The sequence below is a fragment of the Cebus imitator genome, unplaced genomic scaffold (assembly GCF_001604975.1).
Source record: "Cebus imitator isolate Cc_AM_T3 unplaced genomic scaffold, Cebus_imitator-1.0 Scaffold883, whole genome shotgun sequence".
Lineage (NCBI taxonomy): Eukaryota > Metazoa > Chordata > Mammalia > Primates > Cebidae > Cebus > Cebus imitator.
Window position 1 is genome coordinate 158,144 of NW_016108198.1, and position 19,785 is coordinate 177,928.

The 19,785-nt window shown below is 60.1% G+C and overlaps 1 protein-coding gene across 2 annotated transcripts; it reads right to left on the bottom strand.

The window, feature by feature from the left end:
• Positions 1 to 1,273: 1,273 nt before the first annotated feature.
• On the bottom strand, positions 1,274 to 15,858 carry PLXNA3 (plexin A3). Of its 2 annotated transcripts, none has more exons than XM_037735665.1 (33): positions 15,730 to 15,858; positions 13,406 to 14,026; positions 12,647 to 13,186; positions 11,940 to 12,122; positions 10,683 to 10,811; positions 10,512 to 10,612; positions 10,129 to 10,252; positions 9,891 to 10,047; positions 9,703 to 9,802; positions 9,339 to 9,453; positions 9,019 to 9,219; positions 8,720 to 8,816; positions 8,389 to 8,579; positions 8,156 to 8,301; positions 7,966 to 8,086; positions 7,740 to 7,876; positions 7,460 to 7,630; positions 7,102 to 7,195; positions 6,781 to 6,981; positions 6,564 to 6,707; positions 6,246 to 6,480; positions 6,027 to 6,169; positions 5,689 to 5,945; positions 5,519 to 5,585; positions 5,280 to 5,426; positions 5,045 to 5,204; positions 4,784 to 4,887; positions 4,485 to 4,581; positions 4,037 to 4,227; positions 3,583 to 3,752; positions 2,876 to 3,088; positions 2,557 to 2,707; positions 1,274 to 1,719 (listed from the first exon to the last, which is right to left on the bottom strand). In XM_037735665.1, exons 2-33 carry the CDS (start codon positions 13,997 to 13,999, stop codon positions 1,624 to 1,626), a joined length of 5,577 nt encoding a protein of 1,858 aa, XP_037591593.1. In that variant the 5' UTR covers positions 14,000 to 14,026; positions 15,730 to 15,858; the 3' UTR covers positions 1,274 to 1,623. The 2 variants fall into 2 exon arrangements, with proteins under 2 accessions (XP_037591593.1, XP_017376267.1); XM_017520778.2 differs by having other exon boundaries at positions 6,781 to 7,020; positions 15,730 to 15,857.
• Between the last annotated feature and the right edge of the window lie 3,927 nt (positions 15,859 to 19,785).

The window sequence follows — 19,785 nt, forward strand, 5'->3', positions numbered from 1 at the left end:
TGTATTTTTAGTAGAGACGGAGTTTCACCATGTTGACCAGGATGGTCTCGATCTCTTGACCTCGTGATCCACCCGCCTCGGCCTCCCACAGTGCTGGGTTTTTGGATTTTTTAATAGAGATGGAGTTTCACCATGTTGGTCAGGCTGGTCTCGAACTCCTGACCTTGTGATCCACCCGCCTCAGCCTCCCAAAGTGCTGGGATTACAGGCGTGAGCCACCTTGCCTGCCTCCACCTGCATTACTTAACAGGCCTGGAGTTAAGAGTTTGGTAGGTGAACCATGATGGGTGCTACAACCTGGACAGTACGCAATGTCAGGTTTCGAAGGAGTTGGCCGCAGCTGAAACCACTGGAGGGTTCTAAACTGTGAGGCAACAGGATCTCTCTGCCTCCCACGCTGAGAATAGGCTAACGAGAGTCAGAGCAGAAGCAGGGAGACTGGCATCTGGGCAGAGATGATGGCACGGGAGAGCTGGGTGGGGGTGATGGAGGGGAGGAGAATCAATCTATCTTGCATCTGTCTTGAAGGTAGAGTCACTGGGGTTTGCTGATGGGTCAGGCATGGTCCTGGACCTCCCCAGATCCTCCGTGCCCCTGTAAGGAGTGGTCCTTTCTCCCACAGTGGGGCTCAAGCTCACACAGCATTCACAGGTCTACTGACCTGCCCCAAGGACAGAGCCCCATGTGGATGGCATTTTCCCAACATTTAATTAGGAAAAAAACATTCCATGAACAAAGAAAAACTCATGCAACTAAAGAGGCGAGAATGGGGGGTCCGGGACCGTGAGACGGGGCCAGATTCCTCAGAGGAGGCAGAAGACACGGAGCAGTAAGGCACAGCCGCCTTGGCCCCTTGGGGCGGGCATGGGACGGAGCAGGCGCTGTGTGTGTGGCTGAGAAGGGAGTCCGGGCAGCTGCAGACAACACTGACGGCGTTTGGCAGCAGGCCCAGGAGGAGCGTTCTAGGGCCTCCAGGCCCATCAGGCCCTGGCACACGCCTGGGTCTAGCCCTCCAGGTGCTCACAGAAAACAGGGCCTCAAGATGCTGAAGGGGGACCCTGTGGCCCAGTGTGGCACAGCCACAATTCTGAGGAAGCTTTGGAGGCCTCAACCCAAGTGCTGCTGGTACTGTGGCCCTGCCTCGGAGTGGGTGGGGTTAGCCATGGCGAGGATGAGGTGCCAGGGCCGGACCGAGACTGATAATGCCTCACAAAGGAGCCAAAGACGGGTGGCCGGGCCCAGAGAGCTCAAGGAGAGGCAAGTGAGTGGGGGACACGTATTTACAGATGGAGATGGAGACGGAGTTTGAGTCAATAAATAGGCAGAGGAGTATAAATAGCAGGGAGGGTGGGGCTGGCCCAACACCTGGGCACAGGCCAGGAGGGTGGGGGTATTGCTGCTGCTGGGTGGAGGCTCGTCCTGTCACCCCTCCCCCTGCAGGGCCCAAAGCAAGGCACTAATGAAGGGGGCCTGGGTGTGCGAGGGGGCATCCTGGCCAGGGTGACCTGCCCCACGATACCCAATTTAGGGCTCAGCCCAGGGACCCAGGCTTGAGCCAGCCACTCCCCTGGATGGGAGGACAGCTCAGGACTGAGAAGCCCCCTCCTCACCAATTCCGCAACCTCAGCTGTTGCTGGACACGAGGCTGATGATCTGTTCTAGTTTCTGCCGCAACTTATGCTTCCGACAAGACGCATCTCCGTCCAGAGCCGTGAGAATCTGGGGAAGAGGGGTCCCTTGGAGCTGTGCTCTTCCCTCCCACATGCCTCACCCCTCTATCCTCCCCTGAAGCCCACGTACAAGCCCAGCCCAGCAGCTTCTCAGCCCCCAATGCCCCCCAACGACAGCACTTTCTCCTCCTCTTCCTCACAGCTAGGGTGTGGCCTCTCCCTAGAGTGACCTGGACTCTGGACTCACCATGCGGGATTCCCCCTCCCCATTCCCTTCCAGCCCAAGCCTCCCTTGCGAGGCCCCCACGACCCTCGCCAGACCCAGTGAGTGTTCTGTAGGTCACCATCCTTCACCAGCAGCAGCGCTGGACAGACACAGCTGGCCGCTGCTCCTCCCTGACCTGTAAGGGTCCTCACTGGCTCAGGCTGCAGGGTACCACTGGGCACTCTCGGGCCTCCCCCCTCGCCACCGCACCTCCCCTCCTCCTCTGTGTGTTCCAGGGCCCAAGACTCAAGGCTTGGGCCGATTCTCTCTCTACACCCACTTGCGGCTTCCCTGTGAGCTCATCCCGGCTCCAGGCTCCATCCTAAAATCCACCTCTCTGTGTCCTCCTGCCTCCAGCGGCTCTCATCAGAAAGCCTGGCCCATCCTTTCCAGCACTCAGGCCCCTGAACTTTTGCCCAATGGCCACTTTGTACCCAGCCAGTGGCTTATCTCCTGGGTCCCTCAAATTCCAGCATCTACCTGTGATCCCTGAGAGTATCACCTGTGCCAGCCCCAAGGCTGGTCAGGGGAGGGACCATGAACAATTTGAGACAGACTCTGTGTCTGTTCTGTCCCCAACCCCCACTAACCCTCCTGCCTTTGACACTGGACGACACACACCTCCTGGCGGTACTTGGTGACATAGAAATAGAGCTCGCTGAGCGCACTCAAGACATTGAAGTCGCTGGCATGGAGGCGGGACTGCTCCACCAGGTAGGCGTCCATGTCCTGGTCACTGATGGATGCCATCTTTGCAATGTCTCGATAATACCTGTTGGGACCCTGAGTCTGTCACTCAGGCAACGTCACAAAAACTAGAACCCCTGCCCTCACTGCCCGGCCAGCGCTCCAGCTTTTTGCCTGTAGCTGGCCTTCCCTGGACAGACAGCCCAGGGAGGGGCAGGTCCTGTCCCTGCCCCCGCAGCAGCAAGGAGCACACCTCTCCACCCAGCTCTTGTAGTTGGGGATGTCCTTGGCGTAGAGCAATTTGTTGGAGGGCGAGTCCTTGCCCAGGCGGTGCTCGGACGTGGAGCAGGAGTCCATGAAGGTCTGGGCTACCACTGACAGGCAGGCGTCCGTGATGCTGTTCTTGTGGATGTCGAAGACGAACTGTGGGTTCTTGATCACATTTACCCAGAAGCGCAGCGGCAGGCTGTGGGCGACAGAGGGACATGCACGCCAGGCTTCCTAGTTGGCCCCGAGTGCCCCTCCCATGGCTGCTCCCCTGCTCATCTCCTTCCTGTCGGCCGGCTCACATCTTGGCCAGAGATAGTGAGAGCAACACGTTTAAGGTGAGCGGCCTTTCCTCTAGGTTTCTAATGCACAAGTGTCCTCTCAGTCTCAACCCCCTCTGCAGCTTCCACCACCGCCTCGCTACCTGCGACTGACCGCCAGCATCTCTACCTGCTGCAAGGCCGCAGAGGGCAAAGCCTCACCACCACCATCCCAACCACCCAGGCAGTCCAGCTCCAGAACCTGACTCAACGGGCCCCTTGACTTGATGTCGCCATCAGTGTCAGCCCCAGGCTAGGCCTCACGTCCTCCTGCCTGAATGGCTACTCCGGGCCCTGGGTCTCAGCACAGCCACCAGCCTCTTCCGCCCACCCTCTCCAGGCAGGCTGGCAGCAGCCCAGCACTGGGCAGTACCAGTTGCTCTTCCAGGTGTGGCGCACGTCGGGATCACTGATCTGGCGCTGGTCTGCCTGCTCATCCAGGAAGTCAAACATGTACTTGATGGCCAGGGGCAGGGCCGAGCCCCGGTGGGCTGTGCTGAATACCGTCTCAAAGAGGTCATCCACGAATTTCTGCAGTGTGCCCTGTGTGGGGCAGACAGGTCACATGCTGTGAGGGAGCCGGGTGGGGATGTGCCCAGAGCAGGACAGATGGAGGCAGAAAGGCTCGGCAAAGAGCGGGCCTTCCCTATAGGGCCAATGGCCTCTCAGATAGACTTGGCCTTGATCTAAGGCTGAGTTCCCCTAGCAAAAGCCCTAAGAAAGGCCTATGGGACCCAAATGATTCAGGGCCCCCTCCCCTGTAAGGCCAGGACAACCTCTGGGCAGAAGCCAAGGCAGAAGGCATCTACAGAGGCCAAGGCCCACACCTTGGTGGCCAGCAGCCGCGTCAGGTAGATCTCCGAGACCATCTTGCTGCCACGGTCCCCCTCGCGATGGTCAGCATGATCGTGGTTTTTCACCAGGTGCCACAATTTGGTGCCCGTCTCCTGGTCGGGCGTGATCATGGGTGCCCGTGAGCGGAGGCTATCAGGGCTGCTGGCCGTGCGGAGCAAGCTCTCTGGAGCAGAGAATGCATGTGACCTCAGGCCACCACCTGGCCCCTGCCCCACTCACTCCCAATAGCCCAGCAGCCTGTGGGAACCCATCTGCCCTTGCTGACCGCCCCTCTGTGTACACTCCACAGAACTGCAGACCTCCCGAGAGCACAACCCAGGAAGGCCTCCAGAGCCAGACCAGCTAGTTGGAAGTGGGGGTTCCCTGGGATGGCTTACCCAGCCTTCAAGGGCACACAGTTACCATGCCAAGAACACCTACCGTAGCGGCTGAGGGAGCGAGTGAAGGTGAAGGAGTTGGCCATGTTATAGGCAGACACTTGTTTGGGCACCAGTGCCACCAAGGAACCATCTGTCACCTGGAGACCCCAGAGACAGAAGAGGGCAATGCAGGAAGCTGAGAAGCCAAAGAGCCCCCACCCACCCACACCCATGAGGGGAGCCCACGAATCCAGGGAGACGGGCTGGAGCCAGGGCCACTGCTTTTGTGTCCTGCTGCCACTCAAGGCAGGGTCCTGGCTCCCAGGTGGCCCTGGCGGGGAGTGGGCCCCAGCCCCTCACCTGGTAGTGGGCCAGTGAGTTGAGCCTCTTCCAGTCACACTCGATCTTGGTGGTGACATCCTCGTCCTGGAGGACGATGCGAGTCATGCGGCCCTGGCGCCACTCTGTGGGCCACAGACAGCCCTTAAGATTATGTTGGCATCCCCTAAGTCCCTGGCACACTCCTCTTAGAGAACAGCATTCAGGTGGGGAGCGGGAGAGCCTACGGAGGTCACATGTACAGGGGCTGTGAGTGTGGGCCAGGAGAGGGCAGGGCCTCACCCAGGTCCATGTCCTCAGCTTTGGGGCGCTGGGAGTATGGAATCCCCTTGTACACAGTGTCCAGCAGTTTATCTTTGGCCTGGGTGATGCTGTCACAGTTGAGAACCTTCACTGGGACCTGGGCACTGCCCTCATTCTCCGGACACACGCAGTGCAGGGTCTGAGGGGAAAGCAGACCCGAGGGTGAGGCCTCTCTCCCCACCTACACCTGTGGCCCACTTGGCCCTACGCTCACCAGCGTCTTGTAGTCGATCTGCTGCCGGATGAGCTTGTCCTCACTCAGGGAGTATCGCGCCTCGCCCGTGATGGCATCGATGGGGCCCTTCTCCATCTGCTGCTTGATGGCACAGTAAAGCAGGAAGAGAGGCTCCCCAGCGCACTCCTGTAGCCAGGAAGAGGTGCACAGCTGGGTGCCTGCCTGATGCTGGCCAGTCCTCCACCATCACCTCCCTGTGGCCCACCCACCCAGCGCACCTTCAGAAACTTGTGCAGCAGGAACGTGAACCAGTTGGTAAGCATCTTCTCAGCCACTGACTCTGTCCTAGGGCACGAGAGGGGCACTCAGGCTTGGCAAGGGCGGGCCTTCGGCAGGGGGCAGGGTCAGGGAGGACAGGGGCGTGGCCTGGATAGAGCGAGGCAGGCACCTGCGCAGCAGCAGCTTGGGGTGGTTCTTGCTCTCGAGATTTTTCTCGATAAGGTCAGCCAGCAGTTGCTTGAGCAGCCCTGTGGCATAGTCGAGCCGGCTCTGCAGGGCCACCATGGTGAGCGAGGCCACGGTGCCGCGGTCGCGCATGGAGAAGCTGCTCTGGGCCTCCAGCGTGTGGATGAAGGTGAGCACGAAGGCACGGCTGTGCAGCAGCTGCCCAAACAGGCGCAGGGCCTTCTCCATGTTGGGCGGTGTCTGTGGGGAGCAGGTGGTCTCAGAGGGTGGGGGTGGCCCTGAAGGGAATCGGGGGAGGGAGCAGGCCAGGCAGAGGCTCACGTCCAGCTCCTTGAGCACCGGGTGGGCCTCGATGCCCGGGAAGAGCACGCGCACGGCATAGGTCCGGTAGTCCAGGAAGGGGATCTGCACCTCGTCCATGTGGTTAGTCAGCTCATTGATGTCCGTCTGCAGCTCTGCAAAAGCTAGGGGGTGGAGAGAGTGAGTAGGCAGGAAGGAGGCCCCCGGCTTCCGCAGCATGCCCCACCCCACGTCAGGCACCTTCCTTGCACTCCAGGGCCACGCGGGACTCCAGGTTGTCCATCTGCAGCTGCAGGCGCTTGAGGGTGCGGTCCGCGTCCTGAGTCTTGCGCTTGTAGGCCACCAGCACGGCCGTGATGGCCAGCAGCAGGAGCCCGCCCCCTGCTGCCAGCCCCACCATGGCCGGTAGGGTCAGCGCCCGCTCTGCCGAGATGTGCAGGGTGCCCAGCCAGAACTCCAAGCCGCCCACCAGCACCTGTGGAGACAGGCTCGAGGTGAGCTGACCACCATGCCCACCCTGGACTGCCTGTGGGGGGAGGTCTCCCCCTCCACACCCACCATGACAGGCTGCCGGCCAGTCTGGCTGGGTGAGTCACACAGGAGCTGCGTGTCCGAAACCGTGAGTGCACATGGCTGGCCTCCGATCAGCACTGTGTAGTTGAGGCGAGAGCTGCCAGCAGCTGCAGGAACCAGGTTCTTGCCCTGGGGGTGGAGGATAGAGTCAGTCCAGGACTCTTCACTTTCCTGCCCCTCCCCACCCCCACCCCGCCCGCACCTTCAGCACCACATGGGAGCCCGGTTTGATGTCCAGCACACCAGAGGGCCCCAGCGGCTCAAAGCTGGGGTCGGGGTAGTAGGTAAAGGAGGAGCGGTTAAGGGAGCGGGCCGTCTGCACGTGGTCCAGCAGGAAGCCAAACTCATCAGGGTGCTCGCCTTGCGCCCGAGGCTGGGGCCGCCCAAGAAAGATGCCAGGGGCCTTACACAGCATGGCAGTGTCATTGATCACTTTGCATGTCTGTGGGGACAAAGGTGGACAGCCCAGCACATGAAGCCATGTGCTGCAGGGTCGGGGCAGGGCGAAGCAGCTGGTACTCACGTTGGTGGTCTCGATGCCGCGGTACTTGGCGCGGACCCGGGGCTCCTGGACCGTCAGCAGGTGGGTCCCGCTCACAGTGATGGCAGTACTTCCACTAGGAACAGGGCAGGGCCCTCAGGCTCCATCCTCCACTGCACCCACCCAGCCCTGGAGAGTGATTGAGGCTGCCGTGGCAGCCTGGGACTTCCCTGACCCTGGATCACCCAGTGGGTGCCGGGTACTATGCAGCCAGGACAGCTCTACCCCCCCAACCAATAAGGGCCCAAGGCTCCAGGAGGGGCCCCACTAGAGCTCAGAGACCACCCAGTCCCTGAGCCCTCTGGACACTGCCGGGCTCCCCTCTCCCCCAGGGTCTTACTTGATGATGCTCCAGGTGGGCTCCAGGCGGGTGACAGTGGGGTCCTGAGTGTAGGTGTAGATGACCCCAGGACTGGAGATGTTAGCCCGGTCAATGGCAAGTGTGATGGGGGCCTGGCTGGGGCCCAGGGTGGACACAGGTGAGAGGCACACGATGGACTGGGCATCCCTCCTATGTTGGCAAGCGGGATGCTTGGAGCAGGTGGCCCAGGGCCCTCAGCCACGCGTCCCCATGGCCCCCCCCCAATGCCCAGCCCAAAGTTGGCAGGGCCCTGGCCCACCTCACAAACTGGCACTCGCCGTCCCTCACAGTCACTGTAACCCTGCTGCCAGCGTCCAGAGAGCTGCCCGAGATGGTTAGCCGCGTGCCCCCTGATGCCGGGCCGCGGCTGGGACTCACTCGGTCAAACGTTGGCGTCTGTGGAAGAAGCTGCCCTGAGGGGCTGCTCCACATACCCCTTTGGGGAGGGAGAAGGGACAGGGCGGGGGAGGCCAGCAGCCACGCACCACAAAGCTGTACAGCTGCTCAGACTGTGTGCGGAAGTCAGCTGAACAGTCGCCCACGCACAGCTCCACGGGCCCCGGCGGCGGGCTGGGCACCAGCGACTCCTCCATCTCACACACGATCCTAGGGCTCAGAGAGTGTCAGGGCCAGCCCGGCCAGAAATGGTCCAGACACCCACATGGCTGCACTCACCTCTCAGCACTGACGTACTCGGCCGGGATGGAATTGCAACGCACACCAGCCACCCGCAAGCCCACCTCTCGGGACAGGAGGCCCAGGTTCTCACCCACAATGGTGACCCAGGTGCCTCCCTCTTTGGGCCCGACAAGAGGATGGATCTGTGGAGCAGGATGGGCAGTGAGAGGGTCGGCCCAGGCTCCCGGGTGCCTGGCTGGCAGTGGGCAGGGGTGGTGAGGAAAGCTCACCTGCGTGATGCGGGGGTGGCTGCACCGGGTGCCCTTCTGGCTCGGGTGCATCCAGTTGGTCTTGGGGGCCGGGCAGTGGGTCCGCAGCTGGCACCTGTGCTCTGAGATGCACCAGCCACAGTTGAAGCGGGGATCAGCCTTGAGGCAGAGGCCACAGCTGGGTCGCTGCGCCCAGCACTTGTACAGGAGGGCTGCGGGCACAGAGGGCGCTGCTGATGGAGGGGGTAGCAGCAGAAAAGTGGAAAGTAGGGAGCACTAGGGCCCCCAGACCTGACCCCAGTAGTGCTGACTGCCTTGGGAGGCAGGCTCCTTGACCCGTGCTGCCATTCACCTCGGAAGCTGGGAGGCTTGTCTATGGGGAAATCTCCATCCCAGACCACGGAGAAGTCCAGCTCGGCGTCACCATACTCATCACCTTCATAGGAGTACTGGAGCAAAGGAACCCATAGACCTCAGGTAAGATGTGCAGACCCCACCCCAAGATTTCTGCCAACTCCCCCCTCCTCCAGGCACAGGAATCCCTAACAGGTGACTCAGAGAGTTCCCTGCCAGGAAGCTGGCCATAGACAGGAACGATACCCACCATGCCACAGCCCAGACCCCAAAGGGAGGCAGGGGGTGGGACCTCACCGAGGCATTCTGGCACTGCACACTGCTGCTGTTGAAGCGCACGGCGGGCACCCGCTGCTGCCGCCCCTGCACCCGCACCACACACTCATAGTTCTTCTGGCCTGACTGCGGCTGAGGCAGGTTCTTAGCCCGCAAGGTAAGAGGCTGCATGACCCCAACAGGGATCAGGAGGTCCCCGCTGGGCAGGATCTCAGGACAGCCCTGGGGGGAAAGCGCCTGTCAGGTGCACACAGGGCCACTCTTCTCCAAAGTAACCCAGAACACATAAAAGCCAGCCCGTGTCTCAGAACCCATCCCCTTGCACATGGTGCCCGCCTCACCTCAGGGCTGTGGACCCTGCCCTCCTGGAAGGAGCACTCATGGGGGCGGCTGGTACACACATGGCGGTACTTACACCAGTGGCAAGGGTAAACGCTGCCAACACAGGACATGCACCTGCAGGGGAAGTGGCTTCAGAAAGAATAGAGGAAGCTGCACTGCCCCTCACCGCTCCCCAGCAGGACATGTCGGAAACCAAAGGAAAAAGGCAGCCATATCGGGGGACACAGAAATGTGGGGAGGTCGTGGGCTATCAGGGCCTGATAGCTTATCAGGGTGCCCTGGAGGGCGCCCTGCAGGTGTCGCTTGTCCCAGAGGTCCTCTCTATCCCCAGGGGTAGGGACGGGTACTTGGCCAGGTACTCACGACTGGAGGACGCTGCAGTTGTAGAAGACGAAGTCCACACCGGCAAACCTCACACCGGTCTCCTTGGAGAGAAGCTGCAGCCGCACGGTGCGCACGGCCCCTGCAGCAGTCCCAGGGTGGCTGTGAACTCTCTAAGGACAGGGAGCGGCCCCACCCTGCCCTGCCCTGGGCAGCCCCAGCCCACTGACCATGCCCCCTGGTAAGAGCTCGGAGCTCCTGGAGGGAGGGTGAAGGGCAGCGCAGTTCACCGGACGGCAGCAGGATCGCCTCACTCTCCGCCGCCTCCTCAAAGGCACAGCTCACACCCGCGCCCAGATCCGGCACGTTGTACAGGGCAACAGTCAGCTGCGGGAGGCAGAGGGCTCAGGGCAGGGCGCACTCCCAGCGCGCATGTGCACGCCCAGCCCGGCACCCCAAGTTGCTCACCGGAACCCCAGGTGACGTCACCGACACATTGTTGGGCCGGACCCGCACCTGGACACACTTGCTCAGCTCCTCAGCAAAGCCGTGTGGAGCAGAGGCACCTGGACAGGCCCCTTCACGGCAGCACCTGCATGGGGTCGGGCCACAGCCAGTCCTGCCACTGCCCTGGGAGGGCCCAGGCCTCTCTGGCTCACAGTGCCAGGCAACAGCCAGCCTTGGCCTCGTCCCCTGGGGCCCAAGGGATGTCACTCGGGGTGGAAGTTCCGCTCATTAGCTGGAGAAAGTGGAGGAGGGTGGGGAGGAGGCCGAAAGCGCAGGGCTGGGTGTGGCTGGCTCCCCCTGGCCAGCGGGGCCCTCCAGTCCCCAAGCAGGGGCTCCGCCCTCACCTGTGCTGCAGCACACACCAACCACAGTGTGGGTCCCCGGAGCCCAGGCAGGCCGCGCAGCTCTGGTACTGCTCACAGGTCTCCACCGGGAGCTGGCTCACCTGGGGACAGCCACGTCAGCACCCAGCTCACCCCTGCCCCACCCCCCACGGCCACCCACCATGGGCCCACCTGCTTCTCACTCAGGAGATAGATGTGCCGGTGGTCGGGGCTGAAGAGCAGGTCTCGGAGGATGGGGCTGCCATCCACCACGGGCACCGTCTCATACAGGTGGGCATCCTGGGAGCCATCGACCCGTACCTGAGCCACAAGACCAGCCTGATGCCACCACAGCCTCCTGCACCCAGGACATCGTCTTCTCCAGCCAGACTTTGGAGGTTGTGGCCAAGCTGAAGTCAGGGCCTGGTGGGGTTCAGCACTTGGCCGCCTGCCTGTGGCTCCCATGCCCACAGCCCAGAGGCCAAAAACGGAGGGTGCAGAAGCCAGAAAATGCCCCCGGGAGACTGAAGGACACTGTGATTCCTGTTGCCCAGGTTCAGGGGATGTGTGTCGGAGGGAGAGCTTGAGGACGGCATTGATTAGGGGAATGAGACCCCTGAAATCCTCTGTGCACTTTAAAAGGGTGAATTGGATGGCAGGTGTTCAACAAAGCTGCTACAGAGGAAAAAAGCGTCCTGGGAACAGAGCAGGTGGGCCGGGAGAGCTCAGCATCCCTCTCCGCAAACCCTTCCCTTCACCCCCAGACCAGCTCTTGCCCTCCCTGGGGACGGAACTCCATCTACGAGGCAAGCAGGACAAGAGCACTGCAGTGCCCCTGACTTCTGTGCCTTCAGAACTTACTGGAGTGCCCAGGAGTTCACCTCCTCCTTCATGCCAAGATACCCCCAGATCCTGAATGGAAGCACCCGCAGCCCCAGGGCCCACGAGGGAAAAAACAGCGGGGCTGGGGCATGGATCTGGAAAGCTCTCTTTAGGAAAGTGGTATCTTGGGTGGGAGGTAAAGGATGGAAAGTAGTGAGCCAAGGAGAAGGCAGCAGGCGAGTGGGTCTGTCCCAAGAATGGGGAGGCTTGAGGGGCAGGGAACCCATCCAGGCCACGGCACACAGGGCAACGTCTGTGTTTTCTCCCTTATCTATTCAATGGAGGACCCAGCAATGACAGCTCAGCCCCAGCCCTGCTCACATGGCAGGGAGATCCCACAAGAGGTCAGTTCTCTGTCCCCAGAGCCACAGGAAGCTAGCAATTCAGTCCACAGTGGTAACTGGCAACAGTGAGGGTGCCAGGCTCCTGGGACCCAGCCAGGGAAACCCTCCCCGCACCAGCCGTGTCCTATCCTGTCCTCAGGGCTCTCCCATGTGTGCCCACCACCAGCCTTGTCCCATATCTGGGATGTCCCCACCCCCACATGCCCAAGATTCTGGGGGCCACCTTCTTCAGGCTGCCGCTGCGTGTGCCAATGAAGACCACAGAGTGCTGGCGGTAGGTGTAGGCAGCCACGCTGGCCATGCCATCGGTGCTGTCGGCCACCAGGGGCAGCCCCTCGATCACATGCAGGCCGCCCAGAGGCTGGTTCAACACCAGCCCGCAGAAGTTGCCGTTGATCTGCATGGGCTGGTGAAACAGAGAAGGGACCCATGAGAGTGAGAGCTCCCAGGCGCAGGCACACAGCAGCCGGGTGCAGGCTGGCAGATCCTGCGGCCCAGAAGAGAGCAGGATCTACAGCCCAGTCCCCTCCAGCTAGGCCCAACTGCTCGCCCTAGGGTGCTGCAGGAAAATGGCGGCTGCGGAGGGAGACAGAGGACCGACAGCACGGAGGGAGGAGCAAAGCCTGGGTCCACAAGACTCTCGCTGGCTCAAGACAACAGGCATTGAGGAGACAGAGCAAGGAGGAATGAGCTGGGAACAGGAGCAGGAGTGGGGCACTGGGCAGGCCAGAGAGAGGGAAGGACAGGGCAGGGACCCCTGGAAGGGAGAAACAGGTGGCAGGGCAAAGGTGCCACTCCCAAGGCCATGCAAAGCCTGGGACAGAAGGACTGGCCGTGAGCCCAGGCCGGGCACAGCAGACCTGGGGCAAGGCAGAGGACCAGTGTGGGGTGGCAAGGCAGAGGACCAGTGTGGGGTGGCAAGGGGCTCACGGTGTTGATGCAGGGCAGCTCCTTGTTCAGCAGCCAGGGCAGGGCCAGCGTGCCCTCCCCACGATAGCAGGACTGGATGCGGCGCCGGATGTGGGCATTGATGTTGCTGAGGGTGAACAGGCACAGGACGGTCTGCCGGGGTGGGCTGGCTCGGTTCTTCTGGCCCTGAGAGAAGATGGTGAAGAGGACGTCCTCGTCAGCCGGCACGCCCAGGGCCTGGGCCAGCAGCAGGCCAGGCTTGGCCAGGTGGGCGCTCTGCACCAAGCGGTACTCCACGCCACGCCAGGAGCAGCCAATGGGGAACTCCACGTATGAGTAGAACTCTGAGTCCCCCGCACACATGCGCACAATCTTGGATGTGAAGAATTTCTCTCCCGCTGTGTCCAGCAGCGTCTGCTGGGTATCCAGCTGTAGTGTCAGGAAGTACACGAAGGATGCGCTGACGAAACCATAAATGTAGTAGATGTCAAAGGCGGGGTACAAGGACAGCGTGTCTGAGGGGATCTTGATCTGGGAGGAGACAAACTCATCCTGATACACCTGGGGAACAAGGGGAGGACAGAGCATCAGGTGACGCCCTGCGCCAACATCGCGGACGTCACCAGCTTCCCTCTGCATCCCCCTCCTGCCTGGACAATCACAGGAGCCCCACCCTCCGCAACCTGTCTGCATCTCAAAAAGTCCCCTCTCAGAACAGGGCTCTTCCGGGAGGCAGAGCCAGGACTGGGTGGAGGAAGGAGGGAAGGAAGGCTCACGCACGAGACTGAACATGTCTGCGCTGTCTTCGTCGCTGATGAGCTTGCGGGAGCTCAACGTGGGGAAGTACTCTGACTTGCCGTCGACAGCAGTGCCCACGAAGAGCTTGCTGGGCCCCTGACCCTGCTCCACGATGACACCAGCCATGGAGTCGGGCTCCTGGGCCCCTGACAGGTAGTGTTCCTTGCGGTGGTGTGGCTCACCCAACTTGAAGAGGTCGTCCAGGCGCAGGAACTGGCAGATGCCCTGCCAGATGCTGCCACAGGCCACCAGGCGGCGGGCCGCATAGTCTATGAGCAGCAGCTTGTTGACGTTGTCCACGGGGGCCAGGCGGTGGGCACACACGCGCATGCTGGGGGGTGGGTAGCAGCGAGCGTTGTCTTCGACGGGCCCCGTGACGTGGGCCCGCAGCTCAGTCAAGTTGGGGGCCAGCTTAAAGACTCGGTTCACTGCACCCACGAACACCTCCCCAGTCACCTGGTGCACAGCCAGGTGGGTAAGCGTGGTGTCCGTCACCACGAAAGCACGGAAGGGCCTGTTGCCCAGGGCACCCCCCACAGCAAGGAAGAGCAGCAGGAGGAGGCAGACAGAGGGCATGGCCAGCAGCCGTGCCTGGGGACGGACCTGGCGAGAGACGGTGCATGGGAGTCAGAGGCCTCAAGCACAGAGGGCCGGGCCACTGACCCACCCGACAGAGCCCCAGATGGCTACCCTGACTGGGAAAGAGGAGGGGCCTTCGCCAGGGCGCATGAGTGAGCAGCCAGCGCAGGCAGGCTTGGGGGCCATCAATCGTCCCCCAGCCCCCGTGCTGGAAAGGAGCCAGGAGGCCTTGCCTCAGCTGGGCCACACCCAAGGGGGCAGCAGAGCAGATGCTGGGAAAGGCCAAGCTGGAGGCCCTCCAGGACCTGAGACCCTGGACACCACATCCCAGAGTCCAGGGTGACCAACAGCAAGCCCTAGGCTGCCAGGCTGCCCCCCCACGCCTGAACTGAGGGGAGAGGGAGGCAGGGACAGAACGATCAAAAGCTGGGGCAGAACACCATCGGAGTAGCACTCCACCGGGAGCCCTGCGACAGACGGCGTGATGCAGGACCCAGCACCACCATGTCCCCTGCAGGGGCCCAAGCTGCCTCCCTGACAAGGGCCTCAGCTGGCTGTCCAGGAGCCCGCTGTTTGGCCTCCCCGATGCAACACAAAGCCATGTCGCACCTGCCCCCTTAGCCACGCGCCCAGACACACAGAAGTCAAGCTCTGCTCAGGCACAGCCTGTGCGGCTCCCCCTCCAGAGCCAAAGGTTTGCTGGGGAAGGGAATGTGCAGGGGGCCCTACCTGCCCTTCGGAGTTCCAGGAGCCTTAAAAAGGAGGACCAATGTCCCCAAATACAGTCAAGGCCTTGGGGAGACAGGGCAGGAGACATAGGGACAGTGCTGGGACTGGCACTTAGCCCCCAGACCACACCCAGCCAGCCCCAGACAGCAGGGCAGTGTCGTGGCAGCCAACAGGGCAGGGCTCAGCGCCACCCTCTCAGTTCCAGGTCCCCCTGGGGAGATAGGAGGTACCCAGCTTGGGGGTGGGGGGCCGATGTAGAGAGCCAAACCAAGGAGGCACAGGAGAGAGAAAGGGAACAAAATGCGTTTGCCAGAACAAGGGGCAGGCCCAGCCTGAAACCGCGAAGTTTTAGCTCGGATTGATCATGTCTCCAGGGCTCTTTTGTCAGCTGGACCCCTCATGCCACAGCGGAGAAGAAAGGAAGGCCAAAGAAGAGAGGCCACATCCTGTCCTCACCTCCTCTACACCCAGGGAACACAAGCCTAGGGACAGGCTGGGGACAGGTCGGGAGGAAGACCTGGGAAGCAGAATTTCAGGCCCCGCCCCCACCTGTTAAGTGGCAACCTCGGGCATCACAGGTACACTCGGCACTTTGCCACGGCCGGGCCAGCAGAGAGCCTGAGGAACGGGGCAGCCCCACGAAGAGAGGCGGGTCCAGAGGCTGCGCCCCCACAACCCCCACCGTGCTGCTGGTCCAGTTAGCCCGAGCCACACCAGGGCACCCCTCGCGGACTCTCGGAGCCCTTAGTGGGAGGGAAGTACAGCGGCGATCCTCCAAGAGGCTGCTCCCCTGCGACAAAGGGTCCTCTTTGGGCAGGGGGCTGGTCTTGGGTTGGTGTCCCCACCACGCGGGGCACGAGGGGCCAGGCAGGCCGGCGCGGACGGGCAGGGGTAGGGCCTGACCCCCGCAGGCCGAGCCGGACCCCCGGGCTGCCTGAGCCCCGGGCCCCGCCGAGGCGGCTGGCCCCACATGGACGGCAAAGATTACGGCTACCTACCTGTCCCTCGGATGGCTCCGGGTGGCCGCCCTCTGGCCACGTGTACGCGCTCCCGAGCCCCACCGCGGCACCGCTCGCGTACACCCACGGCCTCACCCCGCGCCCCGCGTACAGCGCGCGCAGCCGCTACCGCCGCCCACACACTGGGCCAGCCTGGGGGCCGCCGGAGCCTTTTAAACCCGGACCGTACCACCGCGCGGGGCGGGGGCGCGCAGGGACGCCCGGCCGGGGGGCCGCAGCGGCAGGGGGCGCAGGCGGGGCCGCTGCTTCCCGCGGCCAGGGACCTCGCACGCAGCCCCGACCTCCGCGACCTGCAGGGGGACCCGCCTGGCCAGCCGAACCCCTTCGTTCGATGGCCGCGTCCGCGGCGCGCGCCTTCCCCGCGCCCCGATTCCCCGCCCGCCGCCTCGGGCGACCCTGGAACCCGCGCGCGCCCGCGCCACACCCCTTCGGGCCCGGGGTGCGCGCCCGCCCCGCCCCACCTTGGCGCTCGAGGACGAGCCCGTGGTCACCTGCCGCTGGGGGACAGCCTTGCTGGTCCCGGCTTCTCAGGTGCACCCCCGCCAAGGACTCGCGCTCCCAGCTCAGGTCACGCCCCTGACGGTCCCTAACCCGGAGGGCCTGCAGCTACAGCTGTCCAAACCAGCCCCTTCCCCGGCCACCCTGAACCAGGGGCTTTCTCTTCCTTCCCTTGCTTTCTTTTTCCTTTTTGTTTTGTTTTGTTTTGACACAGCGTCTCGCTCTGTCACCCGGGCTGGAGTGCAATGGTGAGCTCATAGCTCGCTGCAGCCTCTACTGACCCAAGCTCAAACGATCCTCCCGCCTCAGCCTCCCAAAGTGCTGGGACTGCAGGTGTGAACCCCCACACCCCGCTAAGGTTTTCCTTTTCATTTCCCAGATGACTAATGATGTTCAGCATCTTTTTCATGTGCCTGTTGGCCTTTTGTATATCATCTCTGAAGAAATGTGTATTCAAGCCCTTTGCCCATTTTTATTAAATATATATGTGTGTGTGTGTGTGTGTGTATATATATATATATATTTTTTAACACCCAAATTGAGGTCTCACTGTATCACCCAGGCTGCAGATAGTGGCATGATCACAGCTCACTGCAGCCTCGACTTCCAGGATTCAAGGGATCCTCCTGCCTCAACCTCCCAGGTAGCTGGCACCACAGGCAAGTGTGGCTAACTTCTCAAATTTTTGTAGAGAGAAACAGGGTCTTGCTACATTGCTCAGGCTGGTCTTGAACTACTGGGCTCAAGCAATCCTCCTGATCAGCCTTCCAAAGTACTAGGATTATATGTTGGGCACGTTGGCTCACACCTGTCATCCCAGCACTTTGGGAGGCCAAAATGGGCAGATCACCTGAAGTCAGCAGTTCAAGACCAGCCTGGCCAACATGGTTAAACCCCATCTCTACAAAAAATACAAACATTAGCTGGGCATGGTGGCGGGTGTGTGTAATCCCAGCTACTTGGGAGGGTGAGGCAGGAGAATCTCTTGAACCTGGGAGGGGGAGGTCGCAGTGAGCCAAGATCGCACCATTGCCCTCCAGCCTGTGAGATGGAGCAAGACTCTATCTTAAAAAAATAATTTAAAAAAAGCCGGGCGCAGTGGCTCACGCCTGTAATCCCAGCACTTTGGGAGGCCAAGGCAGGCAGATCACAAGGTCCAGAGATTGAGACCATCCTTGCCAACATGGTGAAACCCTGTCTCTACTTAAAAATATAAAAATTAGCCAGGGGTGGTGGTGTGCGCCTGTAGTCCCAGCTACTCCGGAGGCTGAGGCAGGAGAATTGCTTGAACCTGGGAGGCAGAGGTTGCAGTGAGCCAGGATCGTGCCACTGCACTCCAGCCTGGCGCCTGGTGACAGAGCGAGACTCTGTCTCAAAAAGTAATAACAATAATTAAAATAATAATAATAAAAGACTGAGATTATAGGCATAAGCCGCTGCACCCAGCCCTGAACTGATTTTAAGTAAAAGAGATCACCCTCAATAATGTGGGTGGGCCTCGTCCATTTAGTTGCATGGCTTTAAGAGCAAAACCTGAGGTTTCCTGTATAAGTAGAGGTTTCCTGGAGAAGAGGAAGTTCTGCCTCAAGACTATGTAAAACAGGCTAGGCATGGTGGCTCATGCCTGTAATCCCAGCACTTTGGGAGGCCGAGGTGGGTGGACCAACTGAGGTCAAGACTTCAAGACCACCCTGGCCAACGTGGAGAAACCCCGTCTGTACTAAAAATACAAAAATTACATTAAAAAGCTGGGCATGGTGGCAGGCACCTGTAATCCCAGCTACTCGGGAGGCTGAGACAAGAGAATCGCCTGAACCTGGGAGGCGGAAGTTGTAGTGAGCCGAGATCATGCCGTTGCACCCTGCTTGGGCAACAAGAGTGAGACTCCATTTAAGAAAAAAAAAAAAAAAAGACTGTAACACAGAAATTCTCCCTGAGTTTCCAGCCTGCCAGCTTGTCCCTACAAATTTCACACCAACTTGTCAGCCCCGACAACTGCGTAAACCAAATCCTTAAAATAAACTGTGTGTGTGTCTGTGTGTGTGTGTGTCCTGTTGATTCTGTTTCTCGGGAGAACCATGACTAATACAGATGTCTTTCCAATTATTCAGGTCTTCTTTAATTTCTTTCAATGATGTTTTGTAGTTTTCAGTGTACAAATCTTATACTTCTTTTTAAAACTGTATTAGTGCTTTATTCTTTTTTGACACTGTTATAAGTAGAATTGTTTTCTTAATTTCATTTTGGATTGTGTATAGAAATACAATTGATTGACAAGGTGCGGTGGCTCATGCCTGTAATCCCAGCACTTTGGGAGTCCGAGGCAGGTGGATCACAAGGTCAGGAGATCAAGACCATCCTGATCAACATAGTGAAACCCCATCTCTACTAAAAATACAAAAAAATCAGCTGGGCATGGTGGTGCATGCCTGTAAGTCCCAGCTACTGGGGAGGCTGAGGCAGGAGAATTGCTTGAACCCAGGAGGCAGAGGTTTCAGTGAGCTGACATCGCACCACTGCACTCCAGCCTGGGTGACAGTGCAAGACTCCGTCTCAAAAAAAAAAAAAAATTAGCCAGGCGTGGTAGCGGGCGCCTGTAATCTCAGTTACTCGGGAAGCTGAGGGGGGGCAATCACTTGAACCTGGAGGCAGAGGTTGCAGTGAGCCGAGATCATGCCATTGCACTCCAGCCTGAGCGATAGAGAGCAAGACTCTGTCTCAAATAAAATAAGTAAGATTGATTTTTGTATAATGATATTTTTTGGAGACAATGTCTCACTTTGTCACCCAGGCTGGAGTGCAGTGACATGAACACTGCTCACTGCAGCCTCGCCTTCCCAAGCTCGAGCAATCTTTCCACCTCAGCCTCCCATGTAGCTAGGACTGTAGGTGCATGCCAACACGCCAGGCAAATTTTTGTATTTTTTGTAAAGATGGGGTTTCATTGCCCAGGCTGGTTTCCACCTCTTTGGCTCAACTGATCTGCCCACTTCAGCCTCCCAAATACTTGAGACTACAGGCGTGTGCCACCATGCCCGGATAATTTTTGTATTTTCTATAGACACAGTCTCACTATGTTGCCCAGACTGGTCTCGAACTCCTGGGCTCAAACAATCCACCTGCCTAAGCCTCCCAAAGTGCTGGGATTACAGGCATGAGCCACCGTCCCTAGCCTCAGTCCCATCTTTGTCATCTCATCCCTTGGCTTGACTGGACGCGTAGATGTTCAGCTTTTATTCCCTTGACGATCTCCTCTCTAGTTCCAGAGCATCAATCATGTCTGTCTTGACAGCTCTGCAATTTCTCACTCCACCCTCCCAAGCTCTCCTGTGAACTCCAGGCGCCAGGCTCGTAGATCCAAATCTCTGCTTGGATCTAATAGGCATCTCGACATACCGTTTCCACAAGCAAACCCTCCATTGTTCACCTTAGACTTGCTTCTCTTCGTGTGCCTCGCATCTCAGTAAAGGTTATTCCTCTTGCTCAGGCCAAAGTCTTGGAGTTCTTGACTCCTCTCTTTCTTTCTTTTTTTTTTTT

Bases quoted from the DNA above. Each gene is read 5' to 3' on its own strand.
- PLXNA3 (XM_017520778.2), bottom strand. From the start codon at position 13,999: ATGCCCTCTGTCTGCCTCCTCCTGCTGCTCTTCCTTGCTGTGGGGGGT. The intron at 9,454-9,702 runs GTGAGTACCTGG...CTTCCCCTGCAG, and splicing joins AACTGCAGCGTCCTCCAGTC to GTGCATGTCCTGTGTTGGCA. The intron at 8,817-9,018 runs GTGAGGTCCCAC...CCTTTGCTCCAG, and splicing joins TGCAGTGCCAGAATGCCTCG to TACTCCTATGAAGGTGATGA.